At 33.3% G+C, this 24,663-nt stretch overlaps 1 protein-coding gene and 1 pseudogene across 3 annotated transcripts in view; both read left to right on the forward strand.

Moving 5' to 3' along the window:
- The window catches only part of LOC108321033 (probable helicase MAGATAMA 3), a 30,465-nt gene extending 22,332 nt beyond the window's left edge, over positions 1-8,133 (forward strand). For all 3 annotated transcript variants that reach the window (XM_052880157.1, XM_017552660.2, XM_052880163.1), the window contains exons 14-20: positions 4,664-4,717; positions 5,101-5,159; positions 5,255-5,339; positions 6,563-6,931; positions 7,234-7,356; positions 7,449-7,535; positions 7,764-8,133. In XM_052880157.1, coding sequence (XP_052736117.1) covers positions 4,664-4,717; positions 5,101-5,159; positions 5,255-5,339; positions 6,563-6,931; positions 7,234-7,356; positions 7,449-7,535; positions 7,764-7,976 — 990 coding nt within the window. In that variant the 3' untranslated portion in view covers positions 7,977-8,133. The remainder of the gene's footprint in view (positions 1-4,663; positions 4,718-5,100; positions 5,160-5,254; positions 5,340-6,562; positions 6,932-7,233; positions 7,357-7,448; positions 7,536-7,763) is intronic.
- Positions 8,134-16,702: 8,569 nt separating this feature from the next.
- Positions 16,703-17,784, forward strand: LOC128194066 (pentatricopeptide repeat-containing protein At1g05600-like; annotated as a pseudogene).
- The last annotated feature ends 6,879 nt before the right edge of the window (positions 17,785-24,663 follow it).

Genomic DNA, 24,663 nt, shown 5'->3' on the forward strand with positions numbered 1-24,663 from the left:
ACAATCAATCATGCCTGTTTCTTGTAATATATCAAGAGCATACTTCCTTTGGGAGATTACAACTCCATCTTTTGATTGCGCTACTTCAATGCCTAAGAAATATTTGAGACTTCCAAGATCCTTGGTTTGAAAATGTCTACACAAGTACTCTTTTAGTTGAGATATTCCAACAGCATCATTTCCTGTAATGACAATATCATCAACATATACTATTAAGTAAACACATTTCCCGAGAGAAGAATGACAATAAAAAACTGAATGGTCTGCTTCACTGCGTTTTAGCCCAAATTTTTGAACAATGGAGCTAAACTTTCCAAACCAAGCACGTGGGGATTGCTTGAGGCCATATAGAGATCGATGCAATTTGCATACCATACCAGACTCCCCCTGAGCAACAAACCCTGGAGGTTGCTCCATATAAACTTCTTCCTCAAGATCACCATGTAGGAAGGCATTCTTGATATCCAATTGATGAAGTGGCCAGTGACGAATGGCTGCCATGGCAAAGAAGAGACGAATAGTAGTCATCTTGGCTACAGGAGAGAAAGTGTCACAATAATCAAGACCATGAACCTGAGTGTAACCTTTTGCAACAAGCCGAGCTTTGAGCCGATCAATTTCACCATCAGGGCCAACTTTAACTGCATACACCCATCGACAACCAACCGCCTTTTTTCCTGGGGGAAGGGGCACCAGCTCCCAAGTATTACTGTGGTCAAGAGCTTGCATTTCTACAATCATAGCTTGTCGCCATCCAGGATGATCAAGTGCTTCTTTCACATTCTTGGGTATAACAACAGAGGACACTGAGGATAAAAGAGAAAAATAGGAGGGCGACAATCGATGATAGCTTAGAAAATTATAAATGGGATGAGGGTTCCGAGTGGAACGAGTACCTTTTCTGAGGGCAATAGGCCATGCTGAATCATTTGCACCAGGAGGCGTGGGAGGAGGTGACGAGGGAGAAGAATCTGAAGTAGGAGATTCACCATTGTCTTGGGGAGGTGGACTATCCATTGGGGCCCTGTGTGGGATGATCTCAGTATGTGGAGAAACAGGTGTAGAAGGATTGTGATCATGACTGGGAATGATAGAGACAGTGGAGCTATTTGACTCAGCCATTGGAATAGGAAGGACCTGCTGGAGGATAGAAACATCCTGAACAGATGGAGAGAAGTAAGGAGTCTGTTCAAAGAATGTGACATTGGCAGACATGTAATACTTCTTAGTTTCAGGAGAGTAACACCGATATCCTTTTTGAAGTCGAGAATAGCCTAAGAAGACACATTTGAGAGCGCGAGCGGAGAGTTTGTCTAGACCTGGAGACATGTCATGAACAAAACATACACAGCCAAACACTCGGGGAGATGTATGAAAGAGAGGATCATTAGGAAACAAAATGGAGAAAGGGACTTTATTATCAAGAGAGGAGGAGGGCATCCTATTAATAAGATAACATGCAGTTAAGATGGCATCCCCCCAGTGATGGACAGGAATATGGGCACCAAGCAAAAGGGTACGAGCAGTTTCAACCAAGTGTCTATTTTTTCGTTCTGCTATACCATTTTGCTGTGGTGTATGAGGACAAGTAGACTGATGTAAGATACCATGGGAACTCAAGATGGCAGAAAAGGAGGATGAGAAATACTCTTTTGCATTATCACTTCTTAATATTTTGATTACTTGACCAAATTGATTCTTGATTTCATTCAAAAAGGATGTAAAGATAGCTAATAATTCAGAACGATTTTTCATAAGATAAACCCAAGTACATCTTGAATATTCATCAATAAAGGTAACAAAATATCTAAAACCAAAGGAGGAGATACGACTAGGTCCCCATATATCAGAATGGATGATGGAAAAACTAGAATTACATATTGATTGAGACCTTTTAGGAAAGGAAGATCTAACATGTTTTCCTAATTGACATGACTCACATTCTAAGGTTTGGAGACCACTAAGTTCAGGACACATCTTTTTTAATTTGGACAAATGAGGATGGCCAAGTCGATCATGTAGCACTTTAGGATTAGGAGCAGCAACACAAGACACCCTTGGACGAGATCCAAAATGGTATAATCCGCCAGCTTCATATCCTTCTCCAATCTGTCTCCCCGAACCACGCTCCTGTATAACAAAAGATTTATGATCAAAGGTTATTGAACAATTTAACATTTTAGTCAACTGGCTTAAGGAAATTAAATTAAAAGGACAATTAGGGACAAAAAGGACTGAGTTGAGATTGAGGGAGGGAGACAAAGAAACATGACCGACTCCTTTGGAAGAAGTTTTGGATCCATTTGCAAGGGTTATGAAATGAGGTTTTTCTCGAAAGGAAATAGATGAGAACAAAGAGGTATTACCAGAAATGTGATCAGAAGCACCTGAATCAATTACCCATGAATTTTGACATTCCATAGATTGAGAAACGCAAGATGTTGATGTATTGGGAGATTGAGATGGTTGTGCCAAGCTGTTAGACTTTAACCTTAAATACTCTTGATATTCATCCTCAGAAAACATAGAAGTGGAGGTTTCAGTTTTCGAAGTGGAAGTTTCAGTCTTCGAAATATTGGCGGTTTTGGAAGGGAAACCATGTAAGGAGTAGCAATTCTCTTGAGTATGACCCATCCTTTTACAATATGTGCATTGAGTACGTCCCCGACCTCCTCGTCCTCCTCCTCTAGTGCCACGTCCTCCTCTTCCTCGTGTGGCAACCATGACAGATGGTTCCACTAGTTCATGCGCTTCTTGAGTTTGAGATACCGGGACACGCAGAAGGCGAGTGGTCAATGTTTCCATAGAGGGGACCTCATGACTAGTTAGAAGTTGATCTCTGAGATGATCAAAATCGGGATGTAGGGCACGAAGGATCAACACCATGTAGAATTTGTCTAGTTTCTTTTTTATATCCTCTAATGGATCTACTTCCAAAAACATCCTAAGTTCTTCGACAGCAGATTGGGCTTCAGCCATGAAGGACACCATATCATGGTCTGCCATTTTAAGAGATGCAAGTTTATTCGTAGTGTCATAGAGACGTTGAATATCGTTGGCATAAATGCTTTGGGCTTTCTTCCAAAAGGAGTGACAAGTTTTGAAAGCCCTCAAAGATACAAAAAGTTTGGGTTCCACTGATTGCCATAACAGGGCACACAACTGGAAATCTGCTTGTTTCCACTGATCAACTTTTTCAGTAGGCACATGGCTTCCATCTCACTCAAGGTGGTCATAATGCCCTTGGCCAAGGAACCACATTTCAACGGCAGCAGACCATGATAGATAATTTTTTCCATTTAGCTTCTCGGAGGTAATTGATGGACTTCCAGAGAAGGAAAGAGTACTGCCAGACGCCATTTCTGAAGAAGACGAATAGTACTAACGAAGAACAAGAAAACCCTAAGGGTTTAGACGAAGGAGACTGTGATAGTGATGGACGACGGTGGCCGGCAACGACGGGCGGTGGCCGGCGGTGACGGTGGCCGGCGACGGACGACGGTGGCCGACGGTTGACGGTGGCCGGCGGCGGGCAGGAGCGGGCAGCGGCGGGCGACAAAGAACTGGGCGCCGGACAGATATATATTACGAGACAGAAACCAGAGCGGGATCGACCCGCTCTGATACCAACTTAAGATTGAAACTGTAAAATAATTCTAGATGGCTTAATTGATCCCTCTCACAATCTTCTATTTATAAGAATAAATTGATACACAAGTACATGATAAATAGGGTAACCCTAGACACAATATAATCATGATAAATAGGGTAATCCTAGACATAATATAATCATGATAAATAGGGTAACCCTTGACACACTATAATGATGATAAAATAGGATAAATATCCTAACAATATCATACATGAAAAAAGTAGAACCTGTCAAGAAGTGAACTTTAAGCCTAACTCAACCCCACAAAACCGGCTTGTAAAGTGAGGTTTGCACCCACTTATATATATATATATATATATATATATATATATATATATATATATATTCTAAATTGGTCTTATTTCTAGTCGACGTGGGACTTCCAACACACCCCTTCATGCCGAGGTATATACATCTCGAACGTGAGACTAGACATTAATGGGTGGTCCAATAGCGGGTGGAACTATATACCCAACAAACAACAAATATCGCTAGGATAGACTCTAACTGGCTCTGATACCATGTTAAGAAGTGGATTTTAAGCCTAACTCAACCTCCTAAAACCGGCTTGTAAAGTGAGGTTTGCACCCACTTATATATATATATATATATATATATATATATATATATATATATATATATATATATATATATATATATATATATATATATATATATATATATATATATATATATATATATATATATATATATATATATTCTAAATTGGCCTTTATCTTTAGTCGATGTGAGACTTCCAATAGAACCAAATACACAAGGAGGAACTTCGTAACAAGATTCTTTAGGGACAATATTTATTTACTAAACTAGACTAATAACTTTAATCTTTTTTCCTAAGTTGCAATGAAAATGGGCATTCTTAGAAAGTTGAAAAGGTTTATTATATGTGGTTTCCGGCTGTATAACTAATATTTTACTAATGAGCAGATTAAAGATTGTCAATAACATCTAAAACGATGTTGCTTATTTTATTTCAACTCTTTATGACAGGTGGAGCCTGCAACTCTTGTTCCGTTAGCCAATCAATGCAAAAAAGTTTTTCTGGTACTTTACATCGCTCATCCTTGCATTACAGGAACCTACATCATTTTACCTTTTACTTATCGTAATATATGTTTGAACAATATTCTATATGATGTATAAAATATAAATTGAGGAAAAAAAATGCATTTTGACAGCATGTGCGAAGAAAGAAAATCCATTATTCATATTAGCTCTTAATCAAAACAATGTGAAATGGTATACAGCAATGGGATTGATAATTCTTGTCTATTAATTGCTAATGTTTAGACAAAGGCCTGGACAGTGGAAATATATTTATACAATTGTTGAACCCTTTTAAAAGCTTGTTGGTTTACAGACTTTTTAAGTAATTTTGACTAATGTTGTCCTTATTGAGGCTTCATTTTGTTGCAACATTTTTAAAGGTTGGTGATCCAGCTCAACTTCCAGCAACTGTAATTTCGGACATTGCTAAGAATCACAGGTAAACAATTAGTTTTGTGGTGATTATGATTTTAATACATTAAACCATTCTTTTTTCTAACACGAGTTTTTGGCTTTATTGTTTCATGAATTAAGATACGGCACAAGCTTATTTGAAAGATTGATGGAGGCTGGTTATCCAGTTAAAATGTTGAAGACCCAATATCGAATGCATCCTGAGGTTGGTGCATACTGTTAACATGTTCTGTATTAGCTAAGAATATGGCTAAAATACTGCTCGTAAGGTGTGGACAATCTTTCCCCATTTGAATTATTTTGGAGTATACATAGGCCATAATTCATTTGTAATACATGTTAAGCAGAATCTTGCAAAATTAATTTCTCTAACGTGGTCTTCGTGTGGCCAAATGAGTTCAATTGGTTCAGACCTAAGAATTGCCTCATTTGCTGGTGAAATACCGGGGCCATGTTGGCTCTGTTGCTTAAGTGGTATTATAGTGGTGGATTTCTTAGCAAAATTTAAGTGCAGTAGAATTATGGTTTTGAAGGAATGACATTTAATGATACCTAATCAAGAAACTGAGTTAGGCAATATTTTAGATTGAAGAATATAAATGAGAAACAGTACAGGTTGTTTTAAATTGATGACTTACAAATGGAATATCTAGAGAATATCCCAGGCTACACTTTCGTAGCATTTGATCTTGATATATTCCACGTTACTAATAGGCCTACAACGAAGGTATATATGGAAAATGAGGGGGCTTACGGGAATAGAAAAAGGGACAAATATGCCTCATAAATTAGGCCTGCTTGTGTATGAGTGTAAAAGGAATGAAGTGGCACCAGCTGAAAGAGAAAAGTAGGGCAGCTAGCAGAAAGAGAGTGGAGATGCAAGAATTGTGCTGGAGGGAGGGAGAGTAGTAAGCATTTGGAGGGGGATAAGCTGGAAAGTTATTTTGGGCAGCTTGAGAAGTTCTTCCCCAGGATAGGGAGGGAGGGGGTTTGGGTTTGTTTTCCTAAATTACCATTTTGCATGGGAACTCTGATCTATTAATGGTTTTGTTTCTCTTAAAAGTCTCCTCTTTTCCACATTTTAATAGACGATTCTCCTCTACTCTTTGCTTCATTTCAATATAAATACTACTCTGGTCCGATTCAAATTCTGTCGTGTACCACACTTCTAAAATCCTGGAGTTTTATCCCTAGGATTTGATTGTATCACATAACAGAGAATATAACATGTTCCTGTTAATCAGTTTTATCGTGTTGCATCAAGGGATTATGTTAATATCATTTAGTATTTGGTCCTTGAGTTGTTTTTCTTTTTTATTACTTTTCTGTGGAGAAAACTCATCATTATATTCTTTTTTATTACTTTGTTCTTTTTGAAATTTCCTGTGAATTTTTCTGAATGGGTTTTATTATGTAATGATCGAACAGATACGAAGCTTTCCCTCCAGTGAGTTTTATGGAGACTCATTGCAAGATGGGGATGAGGTGAAATCACGGACAATACGGGCATGGCATGATTACCGCTGCTTTGGCCCCTTCTGCTTCTTTGATATACACGAGGGAAAAGAGACTCAACCATCTGGGAGTGGTTCATGGATTAATATCGAGGAAGTTGACTTTGTTCTATTCTTGTATCAAAAACTGATTTCACTTTATCCGGCACTCAAATCTGGTAACCAAGTTGCAATTATATCACCCTATAGTCAACAAGTCAAGCTCTTCCAAAAACGTTTTGAGGAGATCTTTGGAATGTCAGCTGAGAAAGTAGTGGATATATGTACTGTTGATGGTTGCCAGGTAAACTAGCGTAGTGTTTATTGCATGATATCCTTCATGTTCATTTTGACTTTTATTGCTGATTATTTAACAGGAAATTATGCAAATACTTGAAAAAGGTTTTAATTGTTTACCATCTGGAATACAATAAACCTGTCATTTGCAAGACTAAGATTACGAGTGCATAGATAGCTGGTTATGAACTGTTGCACTGCACCATAGACGAGCCTTCATTGTGTAATTTGGCTTGATTAAATTATAAATTTAAAGTTTTAAAAAACGTTAGGAATTGAAGAAATAAATCATAATTTACTCTCTTTCAGGGACGGGAAAAGGACATTGCAATATTTTCATGTGTCAGGGCAAGCAAAGATAAAGGCATAGGTTTTTTAGAAGACATCCGACGGATGAATGTTGGGATCACTAGAGCAAAGTCAGCAGTATTGGTACTATGTCTTTTTTTGTTAATGTGATGATTCATGGATTTCATTTGGTCCATACACCTGAATATCGATCCATTTTTATGTTGTTGCTATAGGTGGTTGGATCTGCCTCAACATTAAGGAGGAGTGAACAATGGAACAAGCTAGTGGAAAGTGCAGAGAAAAGGGACTGTTTATTCAAAGTAAAGTCATTTATACGTAGCAATACATGAATTTGATCCGTTAAAATAAGAATTTTAATTGAGCCTAATTGATCAGAGTTTCCACTCTCCATTAGTACATGTTCCTTTTATCTATAATGTCTACATAAGTATTCGTTTGTTGGTCCACCTGAATCTATCTGGTTAGATTATGGAACCAAGAAACTTTTTCACCAAGCTGAAGAAGAACTAAACAATTTCCATCTGCAGGTTTCTCAACCATATTCATCATTCTTCAGTGATGACAGTCTGGCCTCCATGCAAAAAAAGGTAGCCGAACCATCTCAGGTGATTGGACCCACTGATACAGTAGATAATGATGTACAGCCCAACACTGCTGCAACCTTTGATGATCAAGCACAAGCTGAGGACAACGACGATGGTGACGTGGACATGCATGATGCGGGTTTTGATGAGGATTAGTTGAGTTGTAGACTGTATAAATATAATTTATGTGTTTTCCTGTCATGAGAAGGAAAAATGATAGTATTCATTTAATGCAGAAAAAGACACTGCATAGTTACTGATTTTCTACCAGGTATTTATTATATGCAAGTAAAAATGCACAGTTTTTAACTTATTAGGCCTGTTTTTCGACCTTAGTCTCTGTTTTGCCCTCAAATGAAATTCTGCTTTATTTCCACATGATGGCAAGTTTGAAGATGAAAGCAATTTTAAAGTTACTTTATTAAGTTGTACTTTTTAAAGAAGCATTACTATTTAACACTAACCTGAGTGCTTAGGACAGTTGTTAAAATATTAAAATGGAAATTGATGGTAAGAAGCATTCTCAATATATTTTCATAACTTTTAATGCATTCTTCTTGACATTTCTAATAATAAAGATCATTTTTCAATTTTAATGCCAAACATTCGGTTGATATTCTTACAAGGTAAATGTGAACAAATGGTATAACCTGAGGTCAGGTTTTATTTGCAATAAAATAATTGTTTTATCTTACAGATTTAGCAAACAAATTATGAGGCTAATCAACATTTTCACTCTACTATTCTCTCCCTATATTTTGTTTGCTGCTTATTTAAAAGCTTTATTAAATAATTAAGAGTATTCGTTTATACTTTATGTTCTTTATTTGTGTACATAGGACATTACAAAAATCTTTACAAATACATGGTTACAATAGTTTATTAATTAATAAAAGGTTTGATTAAGTTTTAGGGTGTTTGTTATTATAAAATAATATTGCGATGATCTCATTATCTAACATATTTTTAATGAAAGAAATAAAAGACGTTTGTTATTTAACATATTAACAACATAAACTCATTTCTTAATATACAAAAACAAATAAATAAAATAACAAAAAATAAATAAAAGTCATCACATAGTTTATGAAAAAAAATTAAATTATAAAAACTCAATTAATTTTTTTTAATATTCAATATACAACAAAATTTAATAAAGAGTTAATTATAAATAGGAAGGATTTGAGATGTGATTATGTCTTAATAGAAATGCAAGTCTTTAATAATAAAACATTAATTAATATCCACCATACATAATATTATAATATGATTCCTGATAGGAATATTATTGTACATAATAAGTAGGTACTTGCATAGGCAATTATTGTGTTATACTAAAGTTGAAAAATAAATTATTGTTTATAGTATTAGCACATGTTTTAGTTTCATAGAGTTGCACAAGGCAAAGATAAAAGCAAGCAATCAATGGTGGAGAGGGAAAAGTAAGAGTAACAAAATAGTAACAACATGAGAAGGAATTTTCATGCATAGGAGTTTACAAAAGAAGCAAAGTCCTTAATGCACATAAAGTGATGCAAAAGCTTCTACCACCTTTCTTCGTTCTTTTGGACAAACAACTATTTATTACGTATTTATTTAACTATCTTTTTTAATGCTGCAAGGCTTAGTTTTCGCACAAAATGTGAATACCTACTTTTTGAAATAATTTTAAACTATGAAATGTTTATTTTGAGAATGATGCAGGGAAAGAGTCAAGGAAGAAAGATTGAAAAATTATATTTAATAAGAGTAGGAAGACTTAATTATTGTTTTTTTCAAATTTAAAATTGACATCTTTATAAAAAAATCACGATTTTCATACTTAGTAAATTCACAATAATTTGTATATGGTAAAAGTAAGTATATTTTTTTTATCAAATCAGTAAGTATGTCTTACTTTTTTTGTGTGACAGTATGTGGAAAACAAGAATTTTTAAAAACAGTTTTTCACATTAATTGGAAAACCAATTTAGATTCAGAGATGTAAAAAGTATTACTTCTCATATTGAATATATATATATATATAATTACTTATTTTATATCAAATAATAACTATATAGCTTAACTAAATTACCTACTAAAACAATGATTAAATATACTTTTTATTATCATGATTATATTGATTAATATTTTACATTTTCAGTGTAAAAGTAATTATAATTAAAAATAAGAATTAAAAAAATTGTTATAAACTATTATAAATTTAAAAAGGTTAAATATGATTTTAATTCTAAATTATGGTATAAAATTGGATTTTATTCATAATACAATTTGATCCTAAACTCTAAAAGTCATGTATGTTTTTATGTGAGTATATGAACACATATGTAACAATGTTGTTTTTACAACATTAAATATTTAATATTGTTTGGTAATAAAGATTATATTCATTTATTAATAAAGTTTAGAAATGAAAATGATTTAAAGTTTAAAATAGTATGAAATCCATTTTTTTCATGAAAGATAAAAGACTTAACACATATTAATCTTTTAAAAAGCTATAATCATTTTAATTTTTAATATATAAAAATTAATATGCCTTATTTTTTTTCAAAATAATTATCAAAATTTGTTCTAATGAACTTAACTTAAGTTTAAATATCTTAATTAAAATTCAAATAAAATTATAAGAAATATACATATTAATATGTAAAATAATAAAAATTATTACAAAAATTAAAATTTAATTCAATAAAGTAAAATAAAATTATGTAAATATATATAAAGTCATAGTTGCAAAAACTAAAACCTTATTTAAATATTTTAAATTATCCACTCATCTATCTTTACATTGATAATCATATTATTTCTATTTTTAACATGAGAGTAATTTTTTATGTTTTTTTATAAATAAGACTTATCTTTCTTACTTCTTTTTAAAAGCGACTTAAATAAAAATTTATGAAATTTCAACTTAAATTTTTAATTTTCATCATTTTTCCTTACTTGTGTTTAGCTAAAATATTATTTTTAGACAAAAAAAATCATAATTGTATTCCTTAACATTAAAAGGTGTATAATATATGTGATTAGAAAATTCAGAATCATACTTTGGAAAGATGTTAGATAGAGAACCTTAATCTTAATCTAACCAACTATTAAGAATATATATATATATATATATATATATATATATATATATATATATATATATATATATATATATATATATATATATATATATATATATATATATATGTATATATATAACCGTTATATTATCGATGAAGTTTTATTATGTCGGTAAAATAATGTTTCTTAATTGAAAAAATAAAAACATATATAAGATTTAAATACTAATTTGATACAGTAATGCGTTCGATTGTACATTATATTATTAATGATTTAAATAATGTTAGAAAAAAAACTAAATTGAATAATTTAACGAAAATTGAAATTTGATTGAAAAGAAAAATTAAGATCATATTAAAAAAACTTAACGAAAATAATGACCAAATTAATAATTAAGCCTATTTATAATTATTGAAATTGTATAGTAAAAGTGTAGATGTGTTATAAATTTAAATTTAATAAAAAAAAATTATACACAAAACTATTTACAAATTCAACATTGAAGTCGAGATATTCTTAGATAAAAGTTTATGAGATTCTAAGTTGTTTAAATTATAAAACATGTATATATGTAAATTTAAATTATAAAACATGTAAGTTGTTTCATATTAACATCAAATCATTATAGATGCAAATATTTTATTTGATGATGATAGATGCAATGTTTCAAATGCAAAATGGTGTGTTTGACTGCAACAAAAATAAAGCAACTTGCATGTATTTTTTTTCTGTCTAATAAGCTAACACTTAAAAAAAAAATAAAGATACATACTCTTAAGTTTTTCATGGTACAACTCGAATATTACACATGTTTTTTCTATATATGAAGATAACGTTTAACACTTCCATCTTATAAGAGAATCTTACGACAGTCTTTTAATATCAAAGATCACTTGAAGAATGTGTCAAAGTTGCTTTATGTCAATAGCTTTTTGAAAATATGGCATCTAAGTTATGCATGGACCATCAACCTTGTATGATCATGTGCTTTACTTCAATTTGGATAAAAATTATCTCACTTAGGCTTGATAAGCCATGCTGTATATTAGAATGTTGTTTCGGGAAAAGATATTCAATTGAGCATCTAATGCATCTTTATGCGTTAACATGCACAAACATAACTTGAAGAAAAAAAATTCCCTAAAGATGTTAATGGCTAGAAAGGATTCTAAACAACTCTTTCTTCGAATCCTTTATAAACAGAAGATACCCTTGAAGAAGAAATATTGATGAGTCCATGACTCCTCATGAGAATATAAAGGACCTTCTTAGGAGGATGACTAGGAGCATGACAAAAAGGGGGCCTCTAATCAATCATCAAATTTTTTATTTAGCATTTGTTTATGTTGACTTGTGTTTAGGTTGACTTGTTGACTTGACTTAAGTTGATTTGTTGACTCTTATGTTTGTTTTATAGGATTTACTAGGATCATCTTGGAGGAGGATAACACTACTTGGAGAGAGGAGAGGCTTGGGCTTGCATCCACACATATGTGGCACCTTTTGGAGAACACGGAAAGCTTGGAGTTGACTTTTTTCTAGAAGGTCAAAGGAGCCTATGAGAGACTTGATAGGCAAGCTAGGTCATGCCTCACATCAATGAGTCCTTTTGAGATGACATAGTTTCTAGAAGAATTTCCCTTGTATTTGCTTTCATGTCCTTTAGTTTGTGCTTTTGCAAAGACTCTTTCCATCACCTATAAAAGAAGGTCTCTTAAACTTGTAAAAAGGGTGAATATTTGGAGATTATACACTTATATTTGACCATTTGTGAGAGTTCTCTTGAGACTATCCTATTCTTTTAAGTCTTATCTTGAGTTTAGGACTCAAATGGTGCCACATTTACTTATAGTGAAATTGGTGAGCCTTGTACCCCCTTAAGTGGCTTGTCAACGCCTTAATCCCCTCCCCCTTCTAGTCTTTCTTCTTATACTCCATATTTTGCTTCTCTTTTGGTTCATATTTTTTCTTATACTATTTGACTATGTTGTTTTACTTTTATGTGTTGTGTTAAGTTTACTTAATTCAACTACCCTTCTTCTTGAATCTTTGGAAAGTGAACATTCACATCTAGATGACCTCTTAGTTATTTTAGTGTCTAGTGAAGATCTTCCTTGGATTTTCTTCACTATTAACACCATATTCCTAAAGAACTAATATGGGTCTTCATCAATTGTTCACAACAATAGTGCTTTATAGAAAAGAACATTATTTGTATTCCATAACTAGTATAGAAGATTGAACTTCATCTTGTATATGTTGTAAGATGCAACATTTTCTTTAGTAAGAAAACTTATGAACATTTAGATTACTTACTTTGTAAACAATTGTCTTTGCCAAGAGTGATTGTGTTATAAAGAATATTTGATTTTAGTTGGGAGCAGACGTGTTCCATATAATATTTGGTCTTATCTAGAAGTAGTTGTGTTCTAAATAATACATAATCTTGACCAGGAGTGATTGTGTTCCAAATATTACTCAGTTTTATCCATGAGTGTGACTAAAATTTGATGAACACTTATACCTTATTTTGCAATGTTAGTTTACACAGTATAACTTGATCTTGTTCATAAAAAACTTGACATAATCTTGTTTAATAAATGAACTAATAGAATATCCATAATAAATAATTGTTTGCATTATTTTTTTCTATTTGCATCCTATTAAACCAATTTTCACCAAAGAAGAAGAGTTTTTTTTTTCTAAAACGAGTTTTCAAAAAAAAATTGACATTGTGTTTGTCAACTTAAGCTTGAAATTGACTATCTTCATCCAACATTTATCTTATGAAAACTTGTTAACAATGTGTTTATCAAGTTAAAATGTCATATGGCTGCTTTAACCACTGATATTGCAAAAAAGTCATTAAAAAGTTAAATACATAATTCAAATTTCTCTTATTGAGTATTTTGCATGTTTTCACAGATGTTTAAATAAAATAAGTTATTTATGAATTATAAAAACCTTAGAGTATTTTCATAAACACATTTTATGGTCTAAGTTCTTATTTTACAATGTGTGTGTGTGCGTGTGTGTGTGTATGTGTGTGTGTATGTGTATGTGTTTATGTCTTTGTCTATGTGTGTGTTTGTGTGTCTGTGTGTGAGTGTGTGTGTCTGTGTGTAAGTGTGTGTGTCTATGTGTGAGTGTGTGTGTGTGTGTCTGTGTGTGAGTGTGTGTCTGTGTCTGTGTCTGTGTCTGTGTGTGTTTGTCTGTGTGTGTGTGTGTGTGTTTGTGTGTCTGTGTCAATGTCTGTGTATGTGTGTGTGTGTGTGTGTTTGTGTGTGTATGTGTGTGTGTGTGTCAGTGTCAGTGTATGTGTGTCTGTGTGTGTTTGTGTGTATATGTGTGTCTGTGTGTTTGTGTGTGTGCCTGTGTATGTTGTGTGTTTGTGTATGTATCTGTGTGTGTGTTTGTATATGTGTGTGTCTGTGTGTGTGTATGTTTGTCTGTGTGTGTGTGTGTCTGTCTGTGTGTTTCTTTGTGTGTCTGTTAGTGTGCCTAAGTGTGTGTGTTGTGTCTGTGTGTGTTTGTCCGTGTGTGTGTGTGTGTATGTTTGTGTGTGTGTGTTTGTCTATGTGTGTATGTCTGTGTGTGTCTGTATATGTGTCTCTGTGTGTGTCTATTTGTGTGTTCGTGTGTGTGTCTGTATGTGTGTCTCTCTGTGTGTATGTCTGTTTGTGTGTGTGTGTGTTTGTGTCTGTCTGTTTGTGTGTGTGTGTGTGCGTCTCTGTTTGTGTGTGTGTGTATGTGTTAACACAAAAATCGTCTAAAGAGTAGACTATAAGCAACTCAAGTTTTAAAGTTTAACAGTCAAAATTAAACAAAATATTATTGTGTAGGAAAAGTTGTTTTAAACAAGTAGCGTTAGAAGCATCCTATAACGTCTGAAGCTAGATTTGAAGTAAAGCTTTCTAGACCAAACTGATTGAATGGATTAGAAAATCATAAACAAGGTCTAAGAACAAGTGTCTCTCATTGAAGTTTCTCAATAGACTATATGAGCAAGTAAGTTAGCCACTTATGAAAACAAAAATCTATCTCATATGGTGCTAAGACTAAAAAAAATATATTCATACAATGTTATATCATGCAAAGCATTCTATAGAAAACATCATTTGATAAGTGACCACCAAAACGTTTAGCCTTGAGAAAGTATCTTATGTTCATATCATTTGATGAATAAACATTTGTCTCGATGCATTTATTACAACTAACACATTTCCAATTGAATGCACAATTAATATAATCGATCTGCAATAGATGCTAGTCAAACATATTTAAAAATATGACTGTTGTTGCAGATATGACTAAGCTTGAAAACAATTTTCAAATTATAACAAAATTAATTGATTACATAACCAGTGTAATCGATTAAGTTCTTCACTTAAACAGATTTTGAAAATTTTTCTCTTCAAAAACCCATCACAGCACATTTCAACAATATGTTTGCAAAGACACAAGTTTTAATTGATTTTACACTTAATGTAATCGATTTAAACTTATTGTTTTGCCCCAGTTTAAAAACATAAGCTATCTGATGAACTTAATTGATTACAACATCACTGTAATCGATTATTTCATACAGAGTTGCTTTGTGCTTGTGGTTTTAACAAACAAAAATATTCAGTATGCATACAGAGATATAAGCACAATTATGATCACAGAAGTATGCAAACTAATCAACATATCAACATATGTATTCATCAAGAAAATTTTTCATAACAACATATGTATCAATCACAAATACACATTTCTGTTGTGTCATGACAACATCTATGTGTTGTTACAATCAATGTGTTGTCATCATAACAAACAGACACAGGGAATGAGTTTAACACTCACATTGCTCCCCTTTTCAACTACATTCAACTTTAAATTTTAGAATGTAAACTTAATGAAGTTGTGCTATTTTTGCAGTGCTTCAAGAATCTATCACCTAAAACAGAGGACATAATCATGAAGATATGACAGGAGTGGGAAACATATCTTTTATACCATAGCAACATTTGTTTTTTCTTAAAGACATTCATTAGTTTAGTTTTAATACTTTTATATTTTATTATTTTATTCTTTTAGTTTTAGTTTGGTTTAATTCGTATTTTGGTCCCTCTTTTCGTAGGGTTTGTTCAAATTGGTCCTACTTTTTTTCAAAAGTTCACTAAGATCCCACTTTTCGCAAAAACGGTGCAAGTTAGTCCTTTTTGGTTACGGCGTTAAAAAACTAACGGCACAGCTGCCCAGCTGGCAGAAAACTGATGGGTTGTACATTTTTTGTTGACGTGGCACTCTACATGGCAATCACCCATCGCATCTTGCAATTGCAACCTTCAACCTCTGCCCCAACTCTCTTCCTCCCATATGCCCATGGCGTTCCTTCTCATCACCACCTTCTCCTTCTCCTCCTTCTCTTCCTCCTTCTTCCACCCTTTCAATTCCACCTTCCTTTTTTTCCCAATCTCTCTCTGTCTTCTCAATTCTAACCCTAACCTCACCTCTTTCGGAATCCCCAAACTTAAAAAACCGCAAAATATAGTCTGAGAGAACCATCACCCCTGTTCAAACCCATCAATTATTTTCCACTGGGTCACGCTTTCACTCCCAGCTGATGCATCTTTACCCACTCACGGGATTTTTGCGGATACTTCCACACACACAATTTTCTGCAATAAATGCAACATCTTACCCATATTATTATTATTGTTGCCTTTGAACTTTATTGTTGTTTTGTCTTTGACAAGTTAATTTAATTTACAATTTTTTATGTGATGCTGAATTTATCACCTGTAAGAAGAGTTTGCTAACTAGATGAAGCAATGTCTCTGTACAAAACAATTCCTCAGTTTAACTATGTTAATTGGACAGAATCCTTCAACACCATTTTGCAGATAATGGTGAATGAGAACCGGCTTGAAATGGCCCACCATCTCTTTGTTGAGAGCTCTTGTGGTTGGGAAGTGAGGTCTCGGGTTCGAGCATTGAACTTGCTTATGTATGCTCTTTGCCAGAAGAGTCGCTCTGATTTGGCACTGCAGTTATTCCAAGAGATGGATTATCAAAGTTGCTACCCTAATAGGGACAGCTATGCAATTTTGATGAAGGGATTGTGCCAAGACAGGAGGTTACATGAGGCCACCCATTTGTTGTATACAATGTTTTGGAGGATCTCACAGAAAGGTAATGGTGAGGATATTGTAGTCTATAGAACTCTTTTGGATGCTTTATGTGATGCTGGAAAACTTGAAGAAGCTGTGGAGATTCTAGGTAAAATTTTGAGGAAAGGACTGAAGGCTCCGAAGGTAAGATAGATGAGGCTGATAAGGTCATCATGGAAATGCAAGACAGAGGCTTTAGACCAATACATTCTATCTTCGAGGAAAAAGTAGCTGCATTGTGCAAGGTTAGTAAGGTGAACGAAGCAATCAAGGTAATTGAGGAAGACATGGTGAAAGTTAATTGTCTACCAACTGCTAGAGTGTACAACATTCTCTTGAAAAGCCTATACAATGTCGGAAATTCTATGACTGTACTCGAGAGCTTGAACAAGATGTCGAACAAGGTATGTGGAGGCAAGCCAACTTCTGGAAATGCTTTGTGGTGAGAAAAGGTATGTGGAGGCAAGCCAACTTCTGGAGAAAATGTCAATTAAGTCATACTGGCCCAGTACCAACAGTTACAATTCTGTCATTAAGGGTCTTTGCTCCTTAGGTAGGCAATATGAAGCAGTTATGTGGTTAGAGGACATGATGAGCCAGGGAAAGCTTCTTGAAACTTCTGTCTGGAATTCATTGGCATCTTTATTTTGTAACTCAGAAAAGATTAAAGTGTCTTCTCAGACATTTAGTCGCCTGAGTGGGTTGTGAAATTGTGATTAATATAATCATGTACCACCAATCTTTTTTTTAATTTAAATGCTTCTTTAATAGCTTCAAAGACACCATATTTAGTGTTGATTCAGTTGCTGACTTGACCCTTCGTAACTTGCTCAGTTACCAAGCTTGCATTCACTTTTGATTATTTATTAAGTTTTGCTAATAATTTTAAAACTCACCTTTTGATTTTGCATTGTATGTGCCAAACTTTCATCCCGTTGAGGTAAAACAAAGCTACAGACAAAAATGTAATCGCAATAAAGGTCAAATAAAATCACATATTACCAATTTATCAGATTGTTGATTTTTTTCTTAAACAAATTACTTAAAGGCGCGTGTGATTGATAATACATTATTTTACTGTGAATTGAAAGAGAAAGAAATTCATCTGGAAACAAATTGTATAATTTGGGACGGCGAATACCATCAGCAATACCTGAGACGGCGAATAAGGCGATAAACAGATACAAAAATCGGAAATTTGGGAGTGAAAGCGTGACCCAGTGGAAAATAATTGATGGGTTTGAACAGGGGTGATGGTTCTCTCAGACTATATTTTGCGGTTTTTGAAGTTTGGAGATTTCGAAAGAGGTGAGGTTAGGGTTAGAATTGAGAAGACAGAGAGAGATTGGGAAAAAAAGGAAGGTGGAATTGAAAGGGTGGAAGAAGGAGGAAGAGAAGGAGGAGAAGGAGAAGGTGGTGATGAGAAGGAACGCCATGGGCATATGGGAGGAAGAGAGTTGGGGCAGAGGTTGAAGGTTGCAATTGCAAGATGCGATGGGTGATTGCTGTGACACCCGGGCATGGAGACGAGGGCGGGGAGTGACGCCGGTGCAAGAAGCATGGTGCAGGGGCACAGACAAGGAGCGGCTCCTGGCAGCTTCGGGTGGAAGGGGTACATGGACGAATCGGACATACACCGGAATGAGAGGGATTTGGAGACTGTATAGGTATGGGACTATATAGTTGAAGGATAGCTTAAAGGAATTGATTTGACTACTTATATCACCAAAATGCATTTGCTTTTCGGTAGCCTGACTCATAAGAACTCCATAGTTAAGCGTGCTTAGCTTGGAGTAATTCTGGGATGGGTGACCTTTTGGGAAGTTTTCCCAGAAAGTGTGCGAGTGAGGACAAAGCACACTGGAAAGCCTGGTGGTGATCTGTGGGGGCAGTCGATGGTCCCTGCGAGTTTCCGGGACGTTACAGATGGTATCAGAGCCTAGCCTCTCCCAGTACGGTGTGGTTCGAGGACGAACCAGAGCAAAAGCTGGTGGGCATGTGACACCCGGGCACGGAGACGAGGGCGGGGAGTGACGCCAGTGCAAGAAGCATGGTGCAGGGGCACAGACAAGGAGCGGCTCCTGGCAGCTTCCACATACACCGGAATGAGAGGGATTTGGAGACTGTATAGGTATGGGACTATACAGTTGAAGGATAACTTAAAGGAATTGATTTGACTACTCATATCACCAAAATGCATTTGCTTTTCGGTAGCCTGACTCATAAGAACTCCATAGTTAAGCGTGCTTAGCTTGGAGTAATTCTGGGATGGGTGACCTTCTGGGAAGTTTTCCCAGAAAGTGTGCGAGTGAGGACAAAGCACACTGGAAAGCCTGGTGGTGATCTGTGGGGGCAGTCGATGGTCCCTGCGAGTTGCTGGGACGTTACAATTGCCATGTAGAGTGCCACGTCAACAAAAAAATGTACAGCCCATCAGTTTTCTGCCAGCTGTGCCGTTAGTTTTTTAACGCCGTAACAAAAAAGGACTAACTTGTACCGTTTTTGCGAAAAGTGGGATCTTAGTGAACTTTTGAAAAAAAGTAGGACCAATTTGAACAAACCCTACGAAAAGAGGGACCAAAATACGAATTAAACCTTTTAGTTTTGATTAGTTCGTACTTTAAACTTGAAAATGTATTTTGGAAACATTCAATACTTCAAATTATAATGATTTTTTGCTTTTCAAATTTGGTAAAATATTAAAAACGAATAAATTATTTAAAAAAAGAACTACAATTAACGTCACTTATGGTAAGGATGGGTGTCGACTACCATCTTTTTTAGATTCGCAAAAAATTGCGCTCAATGGTGCAGGTCCTGTCGCTCTAGATGTTGGATCCCTTTCTGGCCATCATCAATTGACGTCGGTTTGCTTGATGACCGACATCATTCAACGTCACATTTTTAGTCTGACATTAAATTGACATCTCTATCTAAGACGTCGATGTTTGAACTGATGTCAAAACTAAAAAATAGCTGATATTGAAACTCATTTTTTTTTGTAGTAATGAATATAATAACTGATGTTGGAAAATTTTAATAGAAACCAAAGCTTCATACAAAACAACACAGAAACAAACTCAAACAATATAGCATTATACAAAATAACACGTCAACATAACAACATGACATCATGCTAAACAACACGAAAACAAACCTAAATGGCATGGCCTTGTATAAAATATCATGGTAACATACCAAAACAACATGGCCATATATAAAAAGGCATGACAATAAGTAGAACTCCACAAAATCATATAAAAACACCATGACAACATGTATCACCACTATAGCTTCATATAAAAACAACACGACAACATGCATTAACACCAAAACTTCATATAATAACATGGCAACAATTTGGAAACATATACAACAACATGACAATAAAAAAATACGACTCAACAAGTATTAATTTATTATGGCAAGCGTTAATGATTATAATGTATATATTATTTACCCCTCATGGCCAACATTCAATTATAAGATGTCTTGCATTGAACATGCATTGTGGCCAAAGACAGGAACCATCAAGCACCATCCCACATAAATAAAATATGAATGGCATGACACCTTACACTTTGCATCGCATAAAATAATGAATGAATGACATGTCAATTGCAACAATGGAAATCAAACACTGCAAGAATGAAATCAAACATCTCAATCAATCAAACATCATATATAGCATAATAAAATTAGAAAGGGTCACAAACATAGACCAAGCAACTGCACCATACGCGTAGTGTTATCAACAACAATAAATATAATATAACAAAACCATGAACATGATATATCATTTAAACACATGCACCAGAATACCTAGTGTTGATAGGGGGAGCTTAGCTTTTTTACATCTTTGTTTTTTGTGATGAATAGATTAATTGTTTAAATGGTTTCTTGCACAACAAAATAACATAACAAATGTGTATATCTTTAACATGTTAGTGCTAGATGTTTGAATCCATTAATGATGAGTGAATCAAGCCTAAAACATATTAGAAATCTAGTTTTTGGTATAAACAATCGATTACAAAAGTGTAAAAATTTGTTAGATTTAGCCATAACACTTAGAAAGCTAAACAGGAGTAAATCACTCTGTTATAATTGATTATATAAGTTACATAACCGATTAAAACAGAGAGAAAACCATAATTTGTTATATAAGTAACATATGTTAAGGATGACAAATGGATGACTAATATGGCTAAGTGTCAATATAATCGATTACATAAGTTTGATAATCGATTAAGACAAAAAGAATAGTCTAATTCATTGCACAAATAGTCTTATATGTTAAGACTGTTAAAAGAAACAATTTTAGGCTTAAGAGTTTAAATAATCGATTACACACATGAGATAATCTGTTAAAACAGAAAGAAAAGCATAACAGATTATGCAATTAACATAATTGATTATTCTACGACAGAATTTGAAAATCCTATATATGTGTGACTTGAAACTTCTTTAAAAGACGTTATAATTTTCAAAGACTAACATTCTTGTTGAGCTTTGATTACAGGTGATTTCAAGAAACATTCTTGGAGAATCAAACCTTCATTTGGTGATTACACATCAAGGATTCTTTCAAGACTTTGGACTACATTGGTTATGATTCAATCTACACTTGAAGAGTGTGTTAAAGATTAGGTTCACCAACAATCTGTGCATTGTATACCTGTGTGAGGATAGCCAGGTTTGAGAGTTGGGATTGCTCTTGTGTTTGTAAGAGATTGAGTATGTTCATCTCTTGTTTTGCTATTTTGATTTTGAGTGGTCGGAGGAGTGAAATTAAAGGTTGTCATTGTATTCTTGTATACTCAATCATTATAGTAGATTCCCTTTAACTAAGGTTGTTGAAGGAGGACTGGATGTAGGCTTATGATAGTCGAACTAGTATAGATTGTTGTGTCTTGATCTTTTTCTCCCTCTCTTTATCTTTATTGATTCATTTGCCTTTGATTATTGATTTCAAGTTACAAGAACTCATAAAGATTTCAAAAAGGGTTAAAACCAGTTCAACCCCCCCCCCCCCCCCCCATCCCCATTTCTCTTGGTTTGAGATATAAGGCTTATCTTTTCTAACACCTAGAAATATCAATCTTGGAAGCACACAAAGGCTAATACCTAACCCTCACCCACCATAACGCACATCAGAATTTGTCCAACGTGAATAGTGGAACACCAATACATCATGCACAAACACATTAATTCCAAAATACCACACAACATTAATTAACGTAAAGAATTAACAAAACACATCATACAATGATCAAGAAGGATAGCTCCTTTACAAGCATCACCACAAATTGATCAATGCATTGATAATCATACAAAAACAAAAAATAAGGATAACTCCATTTACAACCCAAGAAACTCACTCACCTCTATGCCCATGAAACTCATAAAATCATGAAAAGTCTTCTTTATTTTTATAAAATATCATTTTTCCCAAAATCTTAACATAATTCAAATAAAAGCTTTATTAACTTCAAAAGAATCAAACCACAAGTAACAACAATTTAACTCAATTTATCATGTACACATACAAGCAATAAGCCAAGAAAGAATAACAAGAAAACAAAAAAAAATCAAGAATGTAAGCCCCCCTAACTTGGGTTTCCGACTAAGCCATTTAATGCATGTTTAGAACAACAAAATATTTTTTACATTTTCTACCGTTCAGGCAAGATTTTATCGTTTAAGTTTTTCACTAAGATACCAAGCAATTAATGAAGACTTCATCGTTGGATGAAGTAGATCATTTGACACATAATATCGTTTAGCCTATGGAAACACTTCTTTGAGTTATTTTTGTTTCGTTCAATAGTGCGTTTAGCAAGGTGTCTTTCAATAGAAGTTTTTGGATCATCGTTTAAGAATTTTGGCTTTCTTTCCAAAAACATCTTTTGACACTTTCATTTATCAAGATATATTGAGAGTTCGTTTGATCATCGCCTAACAATGTATAGCACTAGTTGTGTTCAACAAGATTATCATTGACGCATTAAATAGGAAAATTGTTTAATGGTGTGTTTGTTCATACTTTGATGTTTTTACTAAAATTTTCCTTAAGATGTTTGAATTTTTTAAAGCGTTTTCATAAACCACTTATATTTTAGCTATATTACTTTTCTAATGATAACACAATCATATGCTTATTTCATTTATCTTTGTTTGTTAAACTTTAGAACATATGAGGACGTTTAGACACTTAGTCTTATAGACGATCTTATCTTAACACTTTACTCGATCAAACTTTCACTCCCACCTTCAAAGTTTTTGTCTCTTTTTCTGAATGGACATGATTTCTATCTTAACATAATATAAATATGAGGTGTTCAATATAGTAAAAACTATGTACACGATTAATTTTTCATATGTTAGAAGAAATATGAATTAAGCCTGAAATATAAGGAATAATAACAAACTATCGTTTATTTTCTTAATCTTTATCAAATCCCATTATTTTCATAATATAATAAAATAAAATAATATTTATTCTAATTGATTATGGTAAGTCCCTAAATAATATATTTTATTATTATTATTATTATTATTATTATTATTATTATTATTATCTAACAACAATATTTAATTATATCTAATAATATCTCAATATATCATTTAATTTGTACCAATATCACAAGATATCATTTATAATATGTAACAATATCTCATGATATCTTTTAATTTTTTAAATATTTATCTAGTTTATAACAATACCCAATAATATCTTTTAAATAATCTAACAACATCTAATAATATTTTTTTTAATTGAATAATTTTCCAATAAATCTTATGTTTTAGAAAATATTTTAAAATAAATAAACCATTTAAATATAACTAACAAATTGTTTTATCTTTTATTTAAAATATTTAATCACATTTATATATTTTTCCTAATTATTAAAATTTCTAGGATCTCATATTTCCCGTCAAAACCAAATTTCTTTCTGAAAATGTACTTAAAAAAAATAAAAGTATATTCTTCTTATGTAAATACCATAATTATTATAAATATTAATGCACTTGCACATAAAACAAATAATAAAAGAAATAAACATATATTATGGACACAACAATAATTAAATACATGACCACCAATCTATAACAAGGAACTCTAACCAACTGTGATAGATTTCACTTCTACAATAAGTATCTTTTCTTATTTTAAATAACAACTCTCATGATTACCTATCAATTTTCCTAGGTCTTATACCATCCAATCTCAATCTCAAGCACAGAAGGGTAGGGGTATGTAGTAAAAGGAGCAAAATGTCCTAGTTTATGGATTTTCCCTTGGCTTAAGATGATTGACAAACTATCCTTGTCTGTGGTAGTTTGGAAAGACAAATTGTTTCACTTCAAATGAATAACTCGTTAGAGTATGATATCAATATATGTATCTATATAGTCAAGTCTAGAATTTATTATTGTATGTCTTAGGATTTGTTGGTATATCTTCGCCTATGATTAACATTTACATTTTGTGTTATGTATACTCTTTTGGTATAATTAGCTTACCATTCTATTTTTGTTTTTTTTAGTTTGTATTCTTATTTGTAATGATCATCTAATAGATGTGAGTAAATGAAAGTATCTTGCTTACTAGG

This window comes from Vigna angularis, chromosome 1 (genome assembly GCF_016808095.1).
Source record: "Vigna angularis cultivar LongXiaoDou No.4 chromosome 1, ASM1680809v1, whole genome shotgun sequence".
Taxonomy (NCBI): Eukaryota; Viridiplantae; Streptophyta; class Magnoliopsida; order Fabales; family Fabaceae; genus Vigna; species Vigna angularis.